Below are 20,067 nucleotides of genomic sequence, written 5' to 3'. Positions count from 1 at the left end.
CACCATGATGCATGGCATTTTAATGGAACAGCCATTTGTGTTCTCAGTCAAACGTGACTTTAAACAAGTTGATGAAATGATTCGTAAACACCTTCTGAAACTACACAAGCTGGTAAAAAAATCCTCCAAATTTGTTTTTTTCCCTTAGAAAACTCGATTCATGTGATAACACACCGACGTGAAGATGTAGACACCAGGAACAAACACTGCAATGAAAACGGTGTTGGACAACTGGGGGCAATGTGACATTAACAAAGACGGAGGTTGTTGCTGCCGGCGGCAGGCCCTGAGGGAGAAGGTGGGTTGCGCAGCCGACTGCAGCAACACCAAACTCACTGTCCAGGATGTCTCCCAGGCCCTGCGCACGCAGCAGCTCCTTCAGACGAGCCACTTCATCCTTCAGATCGCGCACCAACTTATTGTTGGGATCTTCATTGATGACGGCGTTGCACTTGATGTTCTTAGCACGGTCGGCATAACTGAAAAGGAAATTAAAGAAAATATTAATGGGAGTTTAAAAGTTCAGATATACACAGATGCAAACAATGGGCTTGGTCTAAACCGAGGCAGAAAAAAGACACTTTTTAAACTCTTATGTATTATCTCAGAACTATTTTACGATGTATGTATACCAAACAGAGCCTTTATACCCTTGACCATGATGGGTGTGCGCTTTGTAAGTTAAAAATGCTTTTGTAACTTGTAGAAGTATTTTTATTAGTGAAATAGATCTGAATCACTGACCAAATATTAAAAGTCTAAACAGTGATAAGATCTCAAACCTCATTGTTTTGATAGCAGCACCCGTACTTGTTCAAAGGAGCCCCATTAACACAGCACACTAGACTACAGTATACATGTTAATCAAACTGAACGTGAAAAGTGGTGAATGAACAAATAAGAACGGTGGACCTAAGAAGAGAACCTTACCGGAGCGTGCTGAGGGTTTCATCGTAGTTAATGTCTGCAGGACTGAGGGCAGCAACCATAGCTGTCCTGGAGTTTCCACCTGATGGCAAATACAACATTCAAAAAAAATGTGACTGTGACACTAGAGGCTTTTTGAAACACTCAGTGGTGACCTAAATGAGATTAATATTACTTTTATTCATTCAGTGTACATCATATTGCAGCTATGATATGCAGTAGAAACCAACCAAAGAGAATGCCGAGATGGGCTCAAATACCAATTCCACTAATGCAACATTTGAGTTTCATTAGACTGAGTGACTATGTGTCACACGTGTGAGCCAAGACTGAAGACGCATAACACAACTCCCCGTACGTACACATGCCTGAACCGAGAGGTTGGCAGTGCCTGTCTGGTTCGGCTGAAATACAGTCTGCTGACAGTGTTCTTCTTAAATTGACGGAGAGGAATGTGAATTCGCTCCAGCCAGTTTAGCTTTTTTTTTTTTTAATCACTGCTTCGTATTCCATGATCCACATGGCTCGATTTCTCCTTGCCGTCGAGGAATAACGATTTCACAGGTGCATATATAGAGACATAAATCCCAAATGCGTTTAACTTGGTAATGCATGTTCATCAAATAAAGCTTCGTACCAAGATTCTCCCTGAGCAGCCACGTTAGAACGGAGTCTCTGTATGGGATGAAATCCGTCTTCTTCTTCTTCTTGCTCTGCAGCAAACAATACAAGCCAATATCAAAGAAGGAAAAGCACGATCTGATGTGAAGCTTGGTGTTTTAACGTGTAGTATCATGGATGGCAGTAAAGTCTGTGCAGTATTATGTATTACAATGCAACATGACAAGACGCTCAGGTGGGACAGATGAGTGGTCAGGTTAAATGACAAGCACACTGGTTTGATGCACTTTAATTCCTGGACAATGTTTAATTTTTAAGTGTGCTTAAAAGCATGACACTTTTGTGACAACATGGCGGCGACAGAAGATTCGGCAGCTTTTTCGTTTCGTGGTATGATTCGGACGTTAGTGGCCGTGCCGTCAAAAGAGTTTTACCTTGCTGGTGCAGTTATCCTGCGTAAGCAAGCATTAGAAGGACAAGAGAAGAGAGAACAGAAGGGCAGACGTTACAGCACGCCAGGCTCCAAACATCAAGCCCTTCAGAGGGCGGGGTCGGGAAGGAAAGGAGAGGGGGGAGAGAAACGACAGGCGGGGAATCCAACATGAAACACTCACCACTTCGGCCAAGGCAGAGATAACCTTTCCTAACGTGGTGAGAGACTTGTTGATGTTTGCTCCCTCCTGCAAGCACAATTAAAAATACAAGGAAAAGGATGATTAAAGAGTCATGGAGGTAATATTAGCCAATTAGGAGGTTTGTGCAGCTGCCAGGGGAGTCTCACCTTTAGCCTGGTACCTTTAGCTCCAGTGGAATCTGCTCGTTCGCTCCCTGCCAAGTCGACCAGACTAATTTTACTGACCTGGGGGAGGAAGGAGGACACAGTTGAGATACGTCCCAGCTTAAAAACATCACTATTAGAATTTGAAATAAAAAAATCTCAGTCTAGTTTTGTATCTTTTTTACAAAGTAAATTTCTCTTATCTTTCCAATAGGGTAATATGTTGACAACATGAAAACGCAACAATATTTAGGAACAGCAGCACCTGGCTGTTGCACTATTAAGTTAAATCTTGGTGGTTGATCAGGAAAATGGGTTTGGATTTAATGAGGAGCTTTGCACAACACAGTTTTTCTTTCAATAATATTATCACAGGAAAACATTAAACTCCAGCACTGCAGCTCCGGAGGGTCAAGAAAATAACCTAATTAATGCTCAAAGTTTGGTCTGCGGATCTACCAGGCACAGAGTCAACTAATTATTACACAAATAGCATGTACCTGCTATGTTTTACCAGCATGGTGATGAGAAGGATTATTCCCAAGTCATGTAAATATCTTTAGAAAAAAAACTTGAATTCTAAAGTTGAAAATGATGGTCATCAAACAGAGTTGGCTTGATTGTGAGCATCTCTTCATTAGCATATGACAGGAGTCGTATATATATATATATATATATATATAAATAACTTTCCAAAGCTTCCATTCAAGAGAGATGCAGCAAAGCCCCAAGGTGATGGAGAGGCTAAACACAATAGTCATTGTGATCACGGCAACACAATGGTCTTTGTGTTTCCAGACCAAGAGGAAATGCTTAAAAGTCGTATGGAAATTGGCTCTCTTTCCCCTGACTGATGGCACCACAGGACTGAACAAGAATAGGAGGGAAAAATGTAATAAAATGGCGACAGATAAAATAATTTCGAATCACATGCCATGAAACCTTCAAGTGTCCGTGAGTGCAAAAGTTTCACAACGGTTGGACATGAATGGAAAAGTAGTTCCCGCTCTGACCTTTTCAGTGGAGAGGTCAGTCTCGCTGTCGTGTTTCTTCTGTGTGAAGACGATGGTAAAAACAGCATGGGACCTGCTGCTGGTCTCATTCATGTTGGTGGCCGCCACAGTTCTGCAGAATAGCACATTTTTGCCATGGTTAGCACTTGCGAAATGCTATAAATGTAAAACAATTCTCTGAGAACCGCCATCATCCCCCCCGCCCTTCTTAAATTCATGGTCTATTAGTGGAGCTATCAATGCTGGATTTTACCCCCATTAGAGTGAATAGACTGGAAGGGATTACTTTGTGCAGCGGAGGTGGATAATACCGCGAGGACACCCAACACAAAACGCACAAGGCAGACTCAGAGGGATTGTCACAGGGGCGATACGGGCTTTACACTGCATGTTCTAGAAATAAGCCTTCTGAGTCAGCACAGCAAGATTAAGGCAGAGTTCACTCCTCCCCACACAGTCATATATATACATACATGGAAGCATATCCACAAACTACAGAGAGAAATTAATTACCTGCAAGTCAAAAAAACAATTTCCACCGTTATTCACTCACCTGGCCTTGTTTCCTGCATCCATGAGGTCAGCGATGTCTGTGTAGGAGGTGACCGCCAGCTTGGACAGGTCCTCCACGTAGGGCCCCAGCAGCGGGTGTTCTCGGACTCGCAGGTTCCCTTTGTTCTTGGGATTCAGCAAATCTCGCACCCGCTCACAGTAGATCTCCATGTAACTCACCTTGAAACAATGTGAAAGGTGTGACTCCAGTGGTTCGAGTACATACAGTGGACACAGTAGCTTCACGCAAGTCCTTGAGAGAGGGACCCGCTCTCTCTCTCTCTCTCAAGGTTCTGACACAGGAATTCTTTTGCGTATCTCAGGAAACATTTTGAGAATAACTCCCACCCAAAACAAAATGCAGGATGCTTAAGGAATTATGTGATTGATGCTTGACGATTACCAGACACTCTGAGGGCAGGGAGAAGATTCCTCAGAGCCCACACAGCGAAGAAGTCACAGACACAGGTTAAACAAAGGGTTGTGAAGCAGTTCCAGACTCACCTCCACTGAGTAAGAGAGCTCCCCTTTGTTGCCGTCTTCATTGATTTTCTCAAATAGATCTTCACATAGCTAAGAGGCAGCAAAAGACGACATTTTAGTGTAAATCGACTGCATGTGGGAATGCAGAACAGAAGATAAACAGGAAGAGTTCAATCAAAATATATCCGTTCTCATACGTAGCAAATCACAGAGCAATAATCCATTAGACTGTAAAATGCAGCGGGAAATGCAGTTTGATTGAGGAGGCAATACGTTTAAGACTATAAATATAAATGTTTGATACAGCATGACAACACAACGAGAGTACAATTTCGAGATCGGTTGGCGCAGTTTGTATTTGTTGTAGCTTTTAATGGAGGACGCAACAAAAAGCAGGTCAATGATTTAAGATGCCTAATCGAAGAGAAGGCATGTTTGTATTCCTGCATCTAAAAACTGTGCCGATTTGTAGGAGAGGCAGCGGTGGAATAGGAAACATTATGATTAATGAATTTTCAACTCAACACAATATGACAAGACAGTGACATCTCTAACAGAGATATGTGCCTATATGTAGACGGAAAATTATTATTATCAGTGTGGAGACGGCCTCATGTCTGAAGGGAACATGTTCTGACATTTCTTTTGGGTTTTTTGGGGGGACAACAATAGAGGACTGACCCTTTAGTTTCACCGAATTCTGCTCAATACAAAACCTCTGAGTCAAAAAGTAGCACATTACATAGTTTTGATAAGCGACTGCATTGAATCAATCAAGTGAACTCAATCAATCTTGAACTTCTGTGCACGTCTTGACGGATAATGCCGATTTAAACTATGATCTCAAAACCCAGTGAAAGCCTCTCCCACTATCGTGAAAACATAAATTTTATAACATTTATAAGAGGAACTGGATGATTGATTTATGCCCGCACATTAAAATTCTATACATTCCACGTGTATGAACAGTATAAATAACACTGCATCTGTGAGAGTATGTTTCAATCACTGTCGCCCATTAAAAACTGAAAGATGAGCTCTGGAACAAACCATGGGGATGATTCCTTCCTGCCCCTCTTCCTGCTTGCCCATCATGGTGTACGACTTGCCAGCTCCAGTCTGGCCGTAAGCGAAGATACAGACATTGTAGCCCTCAAAAGCGTGCTGGAGCATTTCCTTCCCAATGTCATTGTAGACCTGGTTCTGCGCTGCAAAGCAGGGGTCGTCGGGCTGGGGGAAAGATGGAAATCAGTCAACATACAAACGCACACGTTTTTGTTTTTTTTTTTTTACGACATGACAGGATACATGAAATGTGTATTGTGTTTGTCGCCGCTGCTGGACTCACCGTGGTGTGTGACCAGTACGAGTAGTCGAAACTGAAGCTCTTTGCTGGTTCCTTGGGGGCTTTGGGGTTGAGGATAACTGAGAAGGAACAAAATGAAATACAATTCACTCAAGTGTAAATCATGCGTTAACAAACGTAAAAAAAAGAAGTAGTTTTCAGGTCATTTATGATATGAAATATGTTCTTATTGGTCTTTTTCATCTTCATAACCACTTTGCTTGCCATTTAATTTAATATCAGCTTTTAAATTATTTAGTCACTTCAGAGGCAGCAAGCAACACTTCCACGTATGTTTTATGCAATCCCTTATATAAAAATCATGGAATACTGTTATGTTAGTTTTATAAATTCCAATCTGAGTTCCTTCCAATGTAGTTCCCAGACTATTCTGAAGCAATGTCAGGATGAAGATGTTGTTCTTCCATCAGAGCTCTAACAGAGAGATATTTATAAAGTCAAAAATCACATGAATCAGTGACGAATTATGAGACATCACCAGTTTTATGAGAACAACTGTTGCTTTGACTTTTCGGAAATGCACAGCCGCTAAATCGGGGCTATAATTTATGGTTTACAGGGGCAACGTCGAAAACTGTGAATCAAAACTGTAAAGATGGTGTTGTTTAAATAACACAGCCTCGGCACATCACTTGTTATATGTGCAAATGAAAAACAACTTAATGAAACAATATTTTAACGCCACCAGACCATTCCCCATGGTCACACGCTCACATTTCTTAATGAACAGGAATCTGCTGCCATGCCTGGTATGTCATCCCCTTCAACCATGTTGGTTTGGTACCCCGGGGACGAGTGTACCAGCTTTCACGCTGCATTGCTGGATATGTGACAGCTACTTTACTGCAAGATATTTGGTGATGGCTCTACTGCAGTTGTTTGTCAAGGCTTCCTCTCAGACACACTGCATTTTGATTTGCTCAAGTTTCATTGCGTTGTGCCAAAAAGACAGAGAGAGACGGCTTAGGCTTGTCCTACAAATGCATAATTCTATTGTAAGAACAGGAGGGGGACAAAGAGGGGAGAAAGAGGCCGGTGAAATAAGGGTTTGATAGACCTAAAATAACGTGCGCTCAAGGGGCCTAGCAACGGTCAAAACACAACAACAACAGAAACTCAACATGAGACAAATGGAAAAAAAAAACTGCTAGAGCATCTTACGAACAGGAAATCTGTCTCGGGTATGTGGGTATTTTGAGCAATCTTTTTTTCACTCTTGGATCTGCAGCATTAGCCACAAAAGGAGCAATTAGCTTTGTTTCATGCAAATTTGGTTCTTCGTTAATGGGAAAATTAGAGCCATGATTCTCCTCGACATGAGGGTGCTTGAGAGGTTTTTTGCATCAAGATGTCACCAGCAGAGTGCCTTGTGTGTTCAGAGGATTCAGCGGGCTTATCAATAATGCAGGACCTGTGGAGAGACAGGGATTGCATATCGCCCTCCATGGGTCACATGCCGACTGAAAAGCACGGCATGTCCTCAGGAACCGGAGCACGGACCGCTTGTGCGCTAAATATGTGATGAATACAGCTTCTGTGCTTGCAATGGAAATCAGGTAAATACAGCTTTGCAAAAATCAAAAGAAGGAAAATAAAAAAAAGAAACGATGCATCTCTTTGGAGCATCCACAGCTTTCCCGACCAGGTTGAGGTGCCCGGACAGAGCAGCAACTACCATATTGGGCACTGGAAGAGGATACAGTGAGACAGGTGGCTAAATAAAGCCCAATTTCACCTCTGACCTGCCTCCAAGTGGAAACTGGAGACATGGACGTGAAGAAGTGAAGCGGGACTTTGGTTACCAATGCCCCCTATTCCCCTTTCCTGGAACAATCTGGAGTGACTACTAACGAGGAAGCCGTCTGAGCTCTGAACTTCGCTGTAAATACGGCGAGGTGACGATCCGGAGCCACACGTGGTGGCGTTTGGACAGCGAGCGGGCCCGTGGTGAAATCTTGACTGACAGCACACGATGTGAGCCTTCCTAAATCTCAGCATCTATCAACTTCTCCCCCATTTTTATTCTCTGTCTTAGATCAGCAACATCAATGGATTTTGTAATGTAAAAAAAAAAAAAAAGGCTTCTGATCACAGTGGAGTGACATGGCAGCAGCTCCTGAAGGTGACTCACACTCCTGTGCCCCTGTGGCATCATTTTCCTCGTCGAGTTGCCCAGTCGGAGCGGATAGCTGCTTCACTTCGCTTGGCGTGTGTCAGTGCGCCACGGGAGCGTGTCCCTCATGTAAGAGCCTAAAAAAGTGCACCGAGGGCAAAGGCGTGCAGAGTCGTACACAAATAGAGCCTGGATCTACCGTTAGCTGCGTGGCTAGTGAAGAGCAGAAACGCCACTGATGACGTACATGTGCGTATTGTTAGTATTACCTTTCACTCGTGTTTCTCAAGTTATATATATATATATATAACTCCTGTGGTTTTTGTTTTTTTTAGACTTCTGCTCAAAATGAAAATAAGGATAGATACTTTACCAACTACAAACAAAATACACTGCAATGTAAATAAACTCTAGTAACACGGATCTATATACACCCTTATACCCACACCAACCTGTTCTATTGTATTAAGAGCGGTAAGGCCCAGGTAAATACAGGGAGTGTTTTTTTTCCAGGTGCTCCCTTTAACAGGAAAGTCACTGCAACGTCCACCATGTGCTGGACTAGTTTTCAACTAGACTCCCTCACTGTCGCACTCGGGACTCAAACCTGGGTCCCACGCATTCAGGCTCAAAGACGGAAATCAATGTGCCATCAGTAGCGAGAAATATTTGCAAATAAATAAACAAATGAGATGATATACTCAACAAATTATGAATGAGCAAAAGTAACACCTACCTATATACTAATACATAAATGGACGGATGAATTCATCAGTACAGAAGAGAAAAATATGAGTATATGAAGACCCCAGAGGTTTATTGTTGCCAAGTGTCTCTCTCACAGTCTTGTGTTCTGTGTGCTGCATTTGAATGAAGAGGTTGAACGAGGACAATGTTTCACCCTTTCATTGGGATGCTGACTAAATCACACTGCTTCAATACGTCCTCTCAGCTCAATAGGGACCCCTCCAATAACTCCCTCCCCTGACATCTACACACATCACACAGACGACTCACAGCGGCTCCTATATACCGAAAGTATAACGCAGAAGTCAATGGGCGTGCTTTCTACAACTGGTAAATATTCCTCTCAGTCCCATCCTGGACTTGAAATGGCAGACACATCCTGCTGCCTCGCAAACGCCGTCATCGCTCCGTCTTTCCCCAACCATGGCAACAGGTACAGGAGCAGATTCTGGTTGCCATAACAACCTCAACTTGGCACAGAAGGAGAGGATGCGGCACATCGCGTTCCCCTTTTTCTCTCATTTCAAACATTTCATTTCACTTCTCGGTAGAATCACACACCAAAAAAAAAAAAAATATTTTGAAAGCAGCTTTGCTGACAATTCTAGACCTTAATAGAACAGAGACTATACTGTGTTATGCGTCTTAAAATGTGCAGAAGCAGCGAGTTGTTGCAGTGAGACATTAAGCTACTTATGAAACAGTCCATCAGCAACGTTAGAAAGACTTTCTACAGCACAAAGCCTTTTATGCTTTCTGTAAATGGTAATGGGTAAAAGAAAACAGTGAGCACAGTGCATCGAAATGATAAGCCGAGTGTGAAGGTATGCACCCATTGGCTGTGGACCAGGAAATACTGAAGTCTGTCGGAGTGAGGTGAGAAATTTGACATAATCACGACGAGAGCAGAACATACTGTGTCATCGCCGGGGGAATTGAAACCTCATGAAACGTCTATTCGAGAAACATAAACAGATGACACGCGGCTCCGAGTGGAGGACAAAGAGGAGACTCGATTCTCTCAAGTCCCGTCGCATTTAGCCAGGACTCCTCATTCTGTGAGCACAAGGTACCGGGGGGTGCTATCTGAGGACAAATCAAATGCTCGCTCGTCCAAACCGCCGCGGCTCGGCATTTTCATTTCCTCTTCTCAAACTCACGAGACCGAGAGAAGGCGAGCACTCTACGGGAGCTCGCCGTCGGGAGGGCAGGGTGGATCACAGTCAACCAACCACATCCTGCTATCCAAAAGAACATCACTCAGCTGGTTGTACGCCGGCAGACATTTTGTGCGACGCCGTTTCAACATGGGGCCTATAATCCAGCCAGGAAAGCGGAGGCGCCGTTCAGTAATTGGGTTGTTAGGAGGGTCTCTGCACACCAGATGGGGACTAAAAGCTGGGCCCCTTTCACCTGAGACGAGCAGACAGGCAAGAGTCTAAAATGGCCGAACAGATCAGCCTCTCTCTTCCAGTAAACCCTCAGAGGGCCCGCTGGCGGTTACTTCAAGCGGATCGATGACTGTCTGGGATCACAGGAAGGGGAGAGCGGCTGTAATAAGGGCATAACACAGGCTGTACGAGGAAACGAATGGACGGGGCCCTGAAGGAAGCCAGACTTTCACAGAATATCTGCACTGAATTATAATTAGCTTCTTTCAGCGAGACCGAAATTTTGTAAAGGATCCCCGGGGGGGTGGTCTGTGTGCATGTGAACAGCACCGTGATGTAACAGCTTTCTCATGAGTAGCATTGTTCTAATTATCTTATTGTGGATATGAGGCTCACAAGAGCAGACTCCTCACAAAGTCAAAATGTCGTAAACACCAAAAGACCCACACGCGCTCAACAAGGTGTTTAACAGAAAGAAACAGAACTTTTCCCCTGTGGACACTGTGTAAAAATTAGGATAACATTAAAAAGAAAAGATTGCAAGCTCTGAATAATATTGCTGCAGTTCGCATATAATATTCTTGATAATGGAATAACAATTTTAAACAGATTATAATTCACCACCAGTTCTCTTTAGTTTAAAAGGGCATTAATGGAAACTCGGTTAAATAAATTACTTTATGATCTGATCATTGCCTCGGTTCAGAATAACTTTCTTTTCTTCTTCGTAACAAAACCCAACTCTTGATAGACGCAAGCAAATTGATTCCACCATTATTTCTCAATGGAATTTGAGCCGACGCCATAATTGAATGACAACATGACGCAGACAACAGAAGCCCCTCAGGCCTCTCAGAAGGACGACCTTTTGCCTCCCCATCTCTCCGTTCTTTGTTTCAGGCTCTCTAAATGAGGGGTGGGGCCACTCGTGCACACGGCAGACTCAAATGGTCCTGAAAGCATTTCCACGAGTCGACCAATGCATTGGTTATTGTTCTTGTAAACCCAGAAAATCTGCCAGTAAATCACATAACTCGAGACATTTAAAAATAATCTCAAACCCCCCCCCCCCAGAAAAAACAAACACCTGTTCAACAAGCAGAAGAGAAACTAGTGGAACTGTGAAGCAGCAACGCTGCAGTTCTTTGTTCTAGTGACAGATTTGTCTCATGAACAATCAGTAATTGTTCTTGACGAAGGGAACAGTTTGGTCCAACGCTGCATCTTAATGTTTACAGGTACACGTTTGTCTCTTCATATCAGCAGAAGAGGGTGGAGGAAAAAAGTAGCATGTGTAATCATGAAAGATGAGGCAAACTGATCACAGAAGCCCATAGAAGGCAACATTCAGAGGTGGCAAGTAAAGTACATAAAATTCCTTACTGTTGTGAATTTTTCAGGTATGTGTACGTGAACATTTATTTTTTTTATAACAACTGAACTTCTGTCGGTTTCAAAATGTTTTGAATGGAGTTCATAGGATGGTTTTTATTCATAAAGTTATTTAGCTTCCGACTCAAAATCAAGATATGGTGTAATAAAGCGTTTATCTAAATCAGGCCGACGTAGTATTAATGCGTTTGCACTGTTTATGGCCGCAAGCCACGCTACCAATCACAAAAAGGTTCAACATGGCAATGCATTGTGCATCAATAAAGTTATCTCCCATTTCAAGTTGTGTCCATTTTTTTTTTTTTTTTACTTTTATACACTTTGGGAGCCAGTATTTTGTAGCAATTAACTTAAAAAAAAATGCTCAGTTGATGAGTCAGTTGAAACTCTGGTATTCTATATGGGAATCAACTTTACGTCATGGTTAATTTTACAGCTTTACCAGTCGCATTCACCCACTTACTCACACACCAATATTGACAGCCGCTATGCAAGATGTTCCCACACTGAAACTCCAACTTTAGGATTGAAACGCAACCAACTGAGTCACAGCTGGCCATGTGGCAGAAAGTGGAAGGTGCTTGAAAAACACTTAGTAGACACTGTAGCTACTCAGCCTAAATACATCCACATATACATGGCATGAAAGTGATCCCATGATAACAATATGTACATACATATTTACACACGGCCACCTGTGGCGGGGGTCTGTACGGACGGTGAGACGAAGCAGCTGTTGACCCGAGCTGACGGCGCGAGCGGCAGCGGCAGCAACACCGATACGTTCTTAAATGGGAAGCGCAAAGTCGGTTTTGTGGGGGGGGGGGGGTACATGCTGAGGTGGCCACAGAAATGCACCCCCCGTGTGTTGCATCCAGTGACTTTTTGGACGAGTGTTTGTCATGGCTCGGTTACCAGGGCTGCGGCACAGGTGACACGGTTGTCGCTGGACGCGGCCCAAAGCCGCGGGCTAAAAGTAGCGCGTGAGCACCGCCGAGCGCGTTCGACAAACAGCTGAGCTTGTCGCAGCCACAACACCGGGACATACAAACATCTCCAAAACAGAAACTAAACATGTGGTATCTTGATTACCCCCTTGGATACGCTGCACTTTCACGTGTGGTCGGGGGGGGGGGGGGCGGGGGATTCCGCGAGGCCTTTAATTAAAACCTATCCACACAGCCGTCCAATATTCCTCTTGCCCGAGGACCCCCCCCCCCCCCCCCCCCCCCGTGTCAGAAACGCTGGAACTTTCCAGACGGGCGAAGGAGTTCGTCTCGTCGGGAGGACGTCGTGAACTTTATGAACCCACCCCAACATCATCGGCCCGAACTTTTTTTTCCACTCGCATTAGGAGTACACCACATTGGAGGTATTTACTGAAAATATAAAATAAAAAAAAAAGGAAGGACAAAAAGAATTCTGGTTCCTACTCAGAAGGCCGATCACATCATTTTACTCTTCCTGCTGGGTGAGAGGAGGAGGAGGGGTGGGGGAACAGCACAGGAAGACACCAGAACAAAGCACTGAATGCAGGGTACTGCAGTTGACAACAGAGGCTGCAAAACACATTAGGTAATCTGTTATGACAAGGCTTTATGTGCCCGGTCCCCTCTATCACAATGACCCTTTTCATGCGGCCTCACACCCCTCCCCTTCTTTTTCCAGAGAGAAAGACACGTTTGGAAAGAAGAAACTTTCAAACTGAAACGTCTGAAGTCAGCAAAATGTAAAACTTGAACAAGAAACAATACATTAAAAAGTAAAAAACAAACAAAAAAAACACCAAGTTCATCATTTCTGACAAAAACCTAAGCGTAGCTTAGTGGGAATTTGATTTGAGCAACAAATATGGGCACGCATGCCATGTTTTGGGAGGAGGTATTTTCATGCAGCTGGTCAGCAAATACTTTTAATTCCTACCACCTACCAAATATAAGAGGATTTTCTCAGAGCTTTCTGAGTGATGGGGCTCGGACATGGCGGCCAATGTCAGAGCAGGACATCTTGTTTTTCAAAAACACATTTTTGATATGATTTCCCCCCCCCCCCCAGCTTGGAATAGTGTGTTTTCAAACAACACGTCAACAAATGTAAAACCAAACCAAGCCCGAGCAAGAAAACACAGAGATGACTGAATAAAGACTGGTGATAAAGTTCAAAGATGTGTCAGTGTAGGATTATTGACATTTTCCCTCTAATTGGGAAGCCCAAAAGCAGGAAAAGTGACACATTCGAACAAATAAAATGACTGTGCGAGGAGTTGCCTGGGTAGCTAGAAAGCAGTGGGAGAGGGCACAGTCCTGGCCTATACGCCAGCTGTTCCAGCTCTGACTACCGTCTATTTATACAGCAGCAGATGGCAGTTAGTGCTTCGCATGCCGACAGACTGTCAGTGACAGGAAGGAATGGACGGATTTCAGCCGCCCAACCTTTCCGCTGAACTCGTAGCCAAACCATACATTGCTCCCGGCCCACAGACACCGATGGCCACAGAGGGCTGCCAGTGCGTTTTGATATTAGCAGAGCACAGACAGACTCACTGAGTCCAGGATAACAGAGAGGCTTCGAGAAGCCACCAGACAAGAGAAAACGTGCAAAGCCAGCAGGGCTTCATTCAGGAGCTAAACAAACAGCCAAGCACAAACAAAGAGAGTGGGATACCAGACAGCCTCACAGGTGATGACACGGGGAGGGGGGGGTTAACAGCACAGGGCACAGAGCTGCGATGAAATCAAAGATGGAAAAATAGAAAATGAATAGCAGTTTAAAAAGCCAGCAGCTTCAATTTGCCAGCTGAATTTCAGCTTTTACAGTCCCCTTTTTTTAACTGGACAGATGTGTTGCTCTTTCAGCACACAATGGCAAAGGTGGAGCAAGATGGTTGGATATTAACTTCCTGCAGGTGCTGCCTCTGAGGTCAGAAGCCTCTGCCCAGACATTGAGGGTCATGAAAAGTAGCTCCACCTCAGCTTTAGAGGATGGGGTGTATTGCACTTAAAAAAAAAACAAAAAAAACCCAGCTGTTAATGTTAAATAGCCGTATGTGGCTGGCAGCTGACTATTATCTGCAACAGCTTTGTTATAATCATCCTCATTTGTTGAAAAAGGAAATCCTATCATTGCACCAGCTTTATTGCTCAACTTTGCAATCCTGCATTGCTATGGAGGTTAAAAGCTTTACGCTGTAAAACATTCAAGCGGGCAAGTTGTGCAATAAGTAGAAAAATTCAATTGAGCCAATAGCTGAATTAAAGAACAACTACGAGATCGTTTAAGCTTCTGATTGCCTAACTTCATAAACAACACCTCAACATGACTACAGAGAATGCAATTAATTTACCATTTGGAAATGTTGAACCCAGTGTCATAATGAGCAATTCTTTGATGATTGCTATGTGTGAAAAAAAAGTGAAATAATAGTATGCTCAATCATAGTATCCTATAAAATATAAATTTTTAACAGGAAATGGTGATGAAACATCTTTACCAGAAAAGAAATGCTTATTCCAACTTGGCAGTTTGACTTTAAGATTGGTGCCTTGCCCTTGAACGCTTTGCAAATATCAGCCATTGCTCGCCATCATAAAGTCAATTACAAGAGAAATATTGACAATCTGCGATGAGGTAATAAACCAGACAACATTAGATCTGCAGGGGGGGGCATTCATTATAGATGCTGTGAATTCGTCTTCACATGATGGATAATGACCAATAAGTCTTTCATATTATATCTAAATTATGATTTTTTTTTTTTTTTTTATTAAAAAAATTGAGCAGCTGAGTGAGAACGGCAGTGTGTAGACCAGGATGTGCATGTTTTGGAAATAGCAGAGAGCCTTACATTCACTGCTCGCAACAAGCACCCATTTCGCAGAGCAGTGACCTGGATTTCCTCGACTGGCCTCCACACAGCAAGCAAAGTCTCATTTTAAATGCTTTCTGGGTTTACGTAAGCGACGTGACATCATTGCGACAGAACACGCACATGCATCCAAGCAATTCCCAAGTGTTTTTCTTCAATGCCCAGCTTAACAACAGCTAAACAAAATAAAAAGGCACAAAAAAAATGAGGCACTGATGTATGCCTGAAGAAATGTCAGATGACTAACATCTTTCATCCTACATTTTCTCTGTGGAGGGCGGAAATATAACATGCGAACCCGTGTGAACCTGTATGTGTGCTTGCATGCATGTCTTCGCCAGATAGTGTGTGGACAACCAATGATCTTAATTGCCTGCACAGTGTTCAAACGGCTCCATTTATGGAGTCGCAGAAGATCTCAGCGGCCAATATGAAAGCGAGGTCATGCTCTTGCGTGCTATCAATTAGGTTTTCCAAAAATATTGTACTGCCCAGCTGAACCCATCCCCACTTTTTACTCATTAATAAAACACAAAATAAGCATTATGCCTCCCAACAAGCTACCCGTGCCTGGACTGCAAAGCTCTGTGAATTCGGCCTTCAGACTGTGGGAGGAGACTAAACAATACAGTCTGGAAGAGAGAGAGAGAGAGAGAGAGAGAGAGAGAAAGAGCGAGAGCCATGTCAGTGAGGGCACCAAAACTGAAACAAAACCTCCTATTGAATGTGGGAAAATCCAGCCATTTCTCCCAACTTTGGCAACGAACCAAAGAGTAGGTGAGGAGTACATGCCAGGACCGCTTTAACATTCAAACAAACATGCCTTTATTTAGCTTTTTTTTCTTCCCCCAACTGCTCCTTTTAATCACAAAATCAGGGCTGAGAGGTGTCGCAACATATAAACCGTCATATAAACAGTGGAGTCCATCTCTGATCTTCAATTTGACAAAACATTACAGTGACGTTTAAAAACTGGCCAGAACGGCCACTCTACTCAACATAAAAGATGATTAGATGATATGATTTTAGAAATGTAAGCGCTAAGCAGTTTCTAAAAGTGCTCAAGATTCTAGAAAGCGTTTTATTTTGGCTTTCGTTGACCTGCCGATAACCTCGGAGCAGCAACCCCCTGCCCTGCAGTTCACATATACCTGCTGAACCACGCGTGAGCTCTGATCTGTGACCTGCCTGGAACATGGCCATGAAATATTACTGGATTAGCTCTCCAAGCCGTTGCATTTGAGCTGTGTGTGTGTGTGTGGGAGGGGGGTTTAGTCTTTTAGCCAATATTTTTTATGTTATAAAATTGGCCGTTTGCCTCATGATGAACTCAATTCAATAAATGAGTAACTCAAGAAAGGTTATGTTTTCATTGCTCCAAACTGAGGCTTCCGTCATCCGACGGCATTAAACTCTTTCATGCAGTTTCAACAGCTGCTCGGCCTGTATTTACAGCTCGCTAATTAGCAAAATGTCTCAAGGTGACTTCCATTTTTTCCAAACTGAAGGTAAGTAGCCTGTAGGCAGTGCTGAAGTAGCTTTTCAAGTTCTCTGCACTTGCCTTTCTGCTGGCGTGCACACCTGTGCAAATACATCAAATGTCAGGTTGACAAAAGCTGGTTGGAAGAAATCCATCATTCAGCTTTAAATTTGCAATCCAGCCTCCATATAACCCCCCCCCCCCCCCATCAGTGAGACCTCCTTTATTCAGCCTTATTCAGGTGAGAGGCTACAGCTTCACAATGTTTAGCTGAGTATGCCAACAAATATTTAAACAAGTCTAAACATACAACTGAAGTAAAGGAAAAAAACAAGAAACCCTTAAGAGATAACAAGAACAACAAGTGCAGTAACAGATGACACGACTCCCACACAGCCCTCATCTCAACATCAGTGATTATGTCTGAAAACAACCTAAAAGGAATACATTTACAAAGACGCAGCAGCAAAATCCCTCAAGTCTCAGCTCGTGATGGCCCCGATTTTGGGCTTTTAAAATAATTGTGTGAAAATGCAACGCATTATTTGTCTGTCGACGCCAAAGATCCGAACAATAGCTGCGCGCCGACAAAAGAACAAATATTATAATGGCTTTGGTTTTATCTGAAGAGCATGATCGTAACGTCTTTGTCAGCGTCCGTCGGCCCGACGGAAACCTCATAACGTCCTCCGCTGTAGTGTTACTGTATGTGATGCTGCCTCACGCTGCCCTCCACGTGAATCGCGCTCGTGCACGACTTCCAACGTCTCCGCTGCTGCGGCTGCGTTCACATTCCCCTCCCCCCCATCCAGTCGGCTCTTCCAATATCCCGCACTTTGTGCAAAAAAGGCTCACACGGGGCACCGAGCTTAACCATACACTTAATGGGAAACTATTTTGTGTCGATGACGTGGGTGGGGGCAGGAGAAAAAAAATCAGCAGGGGCCATATCCACAATGCTGACTATGCATTTTTGACTGGCTCTTGTGCACGAGTCCAGTAAATGTATTTATACAGCACAATCAGAAACAAAACAACAGCTGATCAAATCCTGCAAAGTCAAGTTTATTTCTACACAATCATCTAAAAAGACAAACAGAGTCTTGTGAGAGACATGAGCACACGAGTACAGCGCTTTTCCAGACGGGCTGCTTTTTGGCAGACGTAATACCTGACGTGTGAAAACATCTGGAGCTGATCCTCGAGCCCTCTGATGTTAACAGGAGCGGAATGCCAGCAAAAGATTTAGTTATCCAACCTCAGAGTGACACCAGTGGACTATCATGTTGTCCTTCCTTTTTTGAAGTCTGGGGGTTTGTCAAAGAAGGAGGCATTTCCAAGTTTTTATAGCGCAGGCAAAATGCTGACCTCTGAAGTTTTTACAGTGTGCGACAAAAAAATAGCCTAAAATATTTAACGAATCAATGCTGCTGCACCAAATCAAAGGGGAACTAATTTTTAAAAGGGGGCAAAAATGGAAGAAAAGGATAGAAAAAGTGGATAATGATGCGTAAACATAGGCAAATCATGAAGTGAAGTGCATCAGTCATCGACAAAGCCAAATCCACTTCATTTTGAGGAGGTATTTATCACTTCCCCCCTCTGCCACAAGTACATTCCAGCATTCAGCCCCTCAACATGTTTGTAGCTTTTTCTCATTCAAAAACATACATTAACACCAAAAAAAAAAGAAGATTTGTGCTGAAGCCACACAGTGGTTAACACTTCCACTTCCAGTTTTCATGTTTTCCCTATAGTATGCGGTTTACCTGCCCAACTTACGGTTAATAGATCAATGATTTCATTCATGCCGATCGCATTGGCCACATTTGCTCTACAGAAGATTACAATTTTTGTGGCTCTGATGGACGAAACAATGGTCATCAAAGAAAAATCTAATGAGGGTTCTTGTCAACACAACAAACACTGTAGAAACAAGATAAGCATTCATCCACGCAAACACATTTATACAGTTGCCATCGACGCTCCTCAAATGTAACAAATTCACTATCAATGAGAGCTAAACTCTTAACATCAAACAACTTTCTAAAGTGACACCAAAAACCTCAAAGACAAGAATACCGGGAAGCAAAGCAAAGCAGAGCAGAGCATGTGATTCTATGAAAAGGTAAAGTCTAAGAAGGGGGGAAGCTTTCATTCATTTAATCACAATGTTTTGGCCGAACAAGAGAGAAGCATAAGGTAACAGGGATTTGTTTTTGTAAACACTACGTGCAGTTATCTTTTCTTTTTTTTTTTTTTAATGATTATTACTCCTTTATAAAGACGGCAGCACAGTAGATCAGTGATTAGCCTGTTTATTAGGTTGCTGGTCATTTTTATTTAGATTGCACAAGTGCAAGATGTACCCTACATTTCACCTGGTATTATTTAGGGTAGGTTGAACCCTACACTAGCCCGAGGTAATGGATCTACATGGGGAGATTTGTTTAGAGTGAGCTCTACAGTCTATTCAGGTGTACAGCTGAGGCAGATTATACTTGTAAAATTAGGTCGTTCAAAACGTTTAGTATGGGTGATACAAAAGGCAAGGTTAGAAAAACAAAATTGCTGCAATTGTGTAACTCGGAAAGATAATTCTACTAAAATGGCCCGTCCCTTCAATTTTTTATCAGTTTATCCCTTTTTCTCTGAAGTGCCTTTGCAGGTCAGTTCTTTTTAAAATCTGGTCCTGCACGTCATGCATGATGGTCCTGTGACAAAGCTCAGGCTGGGAACACAGACGTCCGCCTGTCCTCCCTTCTCATTCGGTGGTCAATCTGGAATGTGGGAGTCCGCTCTTGAAGGCGGCTTGGACCGCGTGACGACCCAAAACAACTTGAACGTGAGGCGAGGAGGAAAGTAACGCGTCGAGTGGGAGTCTGTGGGCACGCCTACACCTACAAAGGTCGCAGGGATTATGGCAGCAGGGCGTGGTGACCTGGGACAAGCCAGCGGATTACCGGCGCTAATCAGGTCAATCAGGCCCGTCTGCAGGAGGATGACCATCCTTCACCCACAGCTCGCCATAATACACCCCCCCCCCCCCCCCCCCCCCCCCCACTTGTCCCACCAGCGTTGTCTTCAATGACCAGTCGTTCACATGAGACGGGTTCACTCAGTGTTACATCCACGGTGGTGATAGCGACCTTCTCTGTGTAACCGATACTGAAGCCAGACACACTTGTCCCTGCAGGGTTGTCAGAAGGTCACCATCCGCTTAAGCTCACACTGAAAACATATCCGGTAAAATTGCATCTGAAAGGTGAAGGTTTAATTGATGTGGTGACGACCTTCATGAGTGAGTCTACTCAATCGTGACGTTTGCGAGACTGTTGG

The 20,067-nt window shown here is 43.5% G+C and overlaps 1 protein-coding gene across 12 annotated transcripts in view; it reads right to left on the bottom strand.

The window, feature by feature from the left end:
- The window catches only part of kif1b (kinesin family member 1B), a 60,460-nt gene that overhangs the window by 35,781 nt on the left and 4,612 nt on the right, over positions 1-20,067 (bottom strand). For 8 of the 12 annotated variants that reach the window (XM_080497245.1, XM_080497246.1, XM_080497250.1 and 5 more), the window contains exons 3-13: positions 5,723-5,799; positions 5,425-5,604; positions 4,396-4,464; positions 3,893-4,071; positions 3,340-3,451; positions 2,330-2,407; positions 2,163-2,228; positions 1,983-2,000; positions 1,565-1,640; positions 931-1,009; positions 337-479 (exon numbers count right to left, since the gene is read on the bottom strand). In XM_080497245.1, the coding sequence (XP_080353371.1) occupies positions 337-479; positions 931-1,009; positions 1,565-1,640; positions 1,983-2,000; positions 2,163-2,228; positions 2,330-2,407; positions 3,340-3,451; positions 3,893-4,071; positions 4,396-4,464; positions 5,425-5,604; positions 5,723-5,799 (1,077 nt within the window). The remainder of the gene's footprint in view (positions 1-336; positions 480-930; positions 1,010-1,564; positions 1,641-1,982; positions 2,001-2,162; positions 2,229-2,329; positions 2,408-3,339; positions 3,452-3,892; positions 4,072-4,395; positions 4,465-5,424; positions 5,605-5,722; positions 5,800-20,067) is intronic. The other 4 variants (XM_080497252.1, XM_080497256.1, XM_080497248.1 and 1 more) reach the window with 2 other exon arrangements.

The sequence above is a fragment of the Blennius ocellaris genome (genome assembly GCF_963422515.1).
Source record: "Blennius ocellaris genome assembly, chromosome: 5".
NCBI lineage: Eukaryota > Metazoa > Chordata > Actinopteri > Blenniiformes > Blenniidae > Blennius > Blennius ocellaris.
The sequence above is the reverse complement of the archived record's forward strand: the minus strand, read 5'-3'. Positions and strand labels throughout refer to the sequence as shown.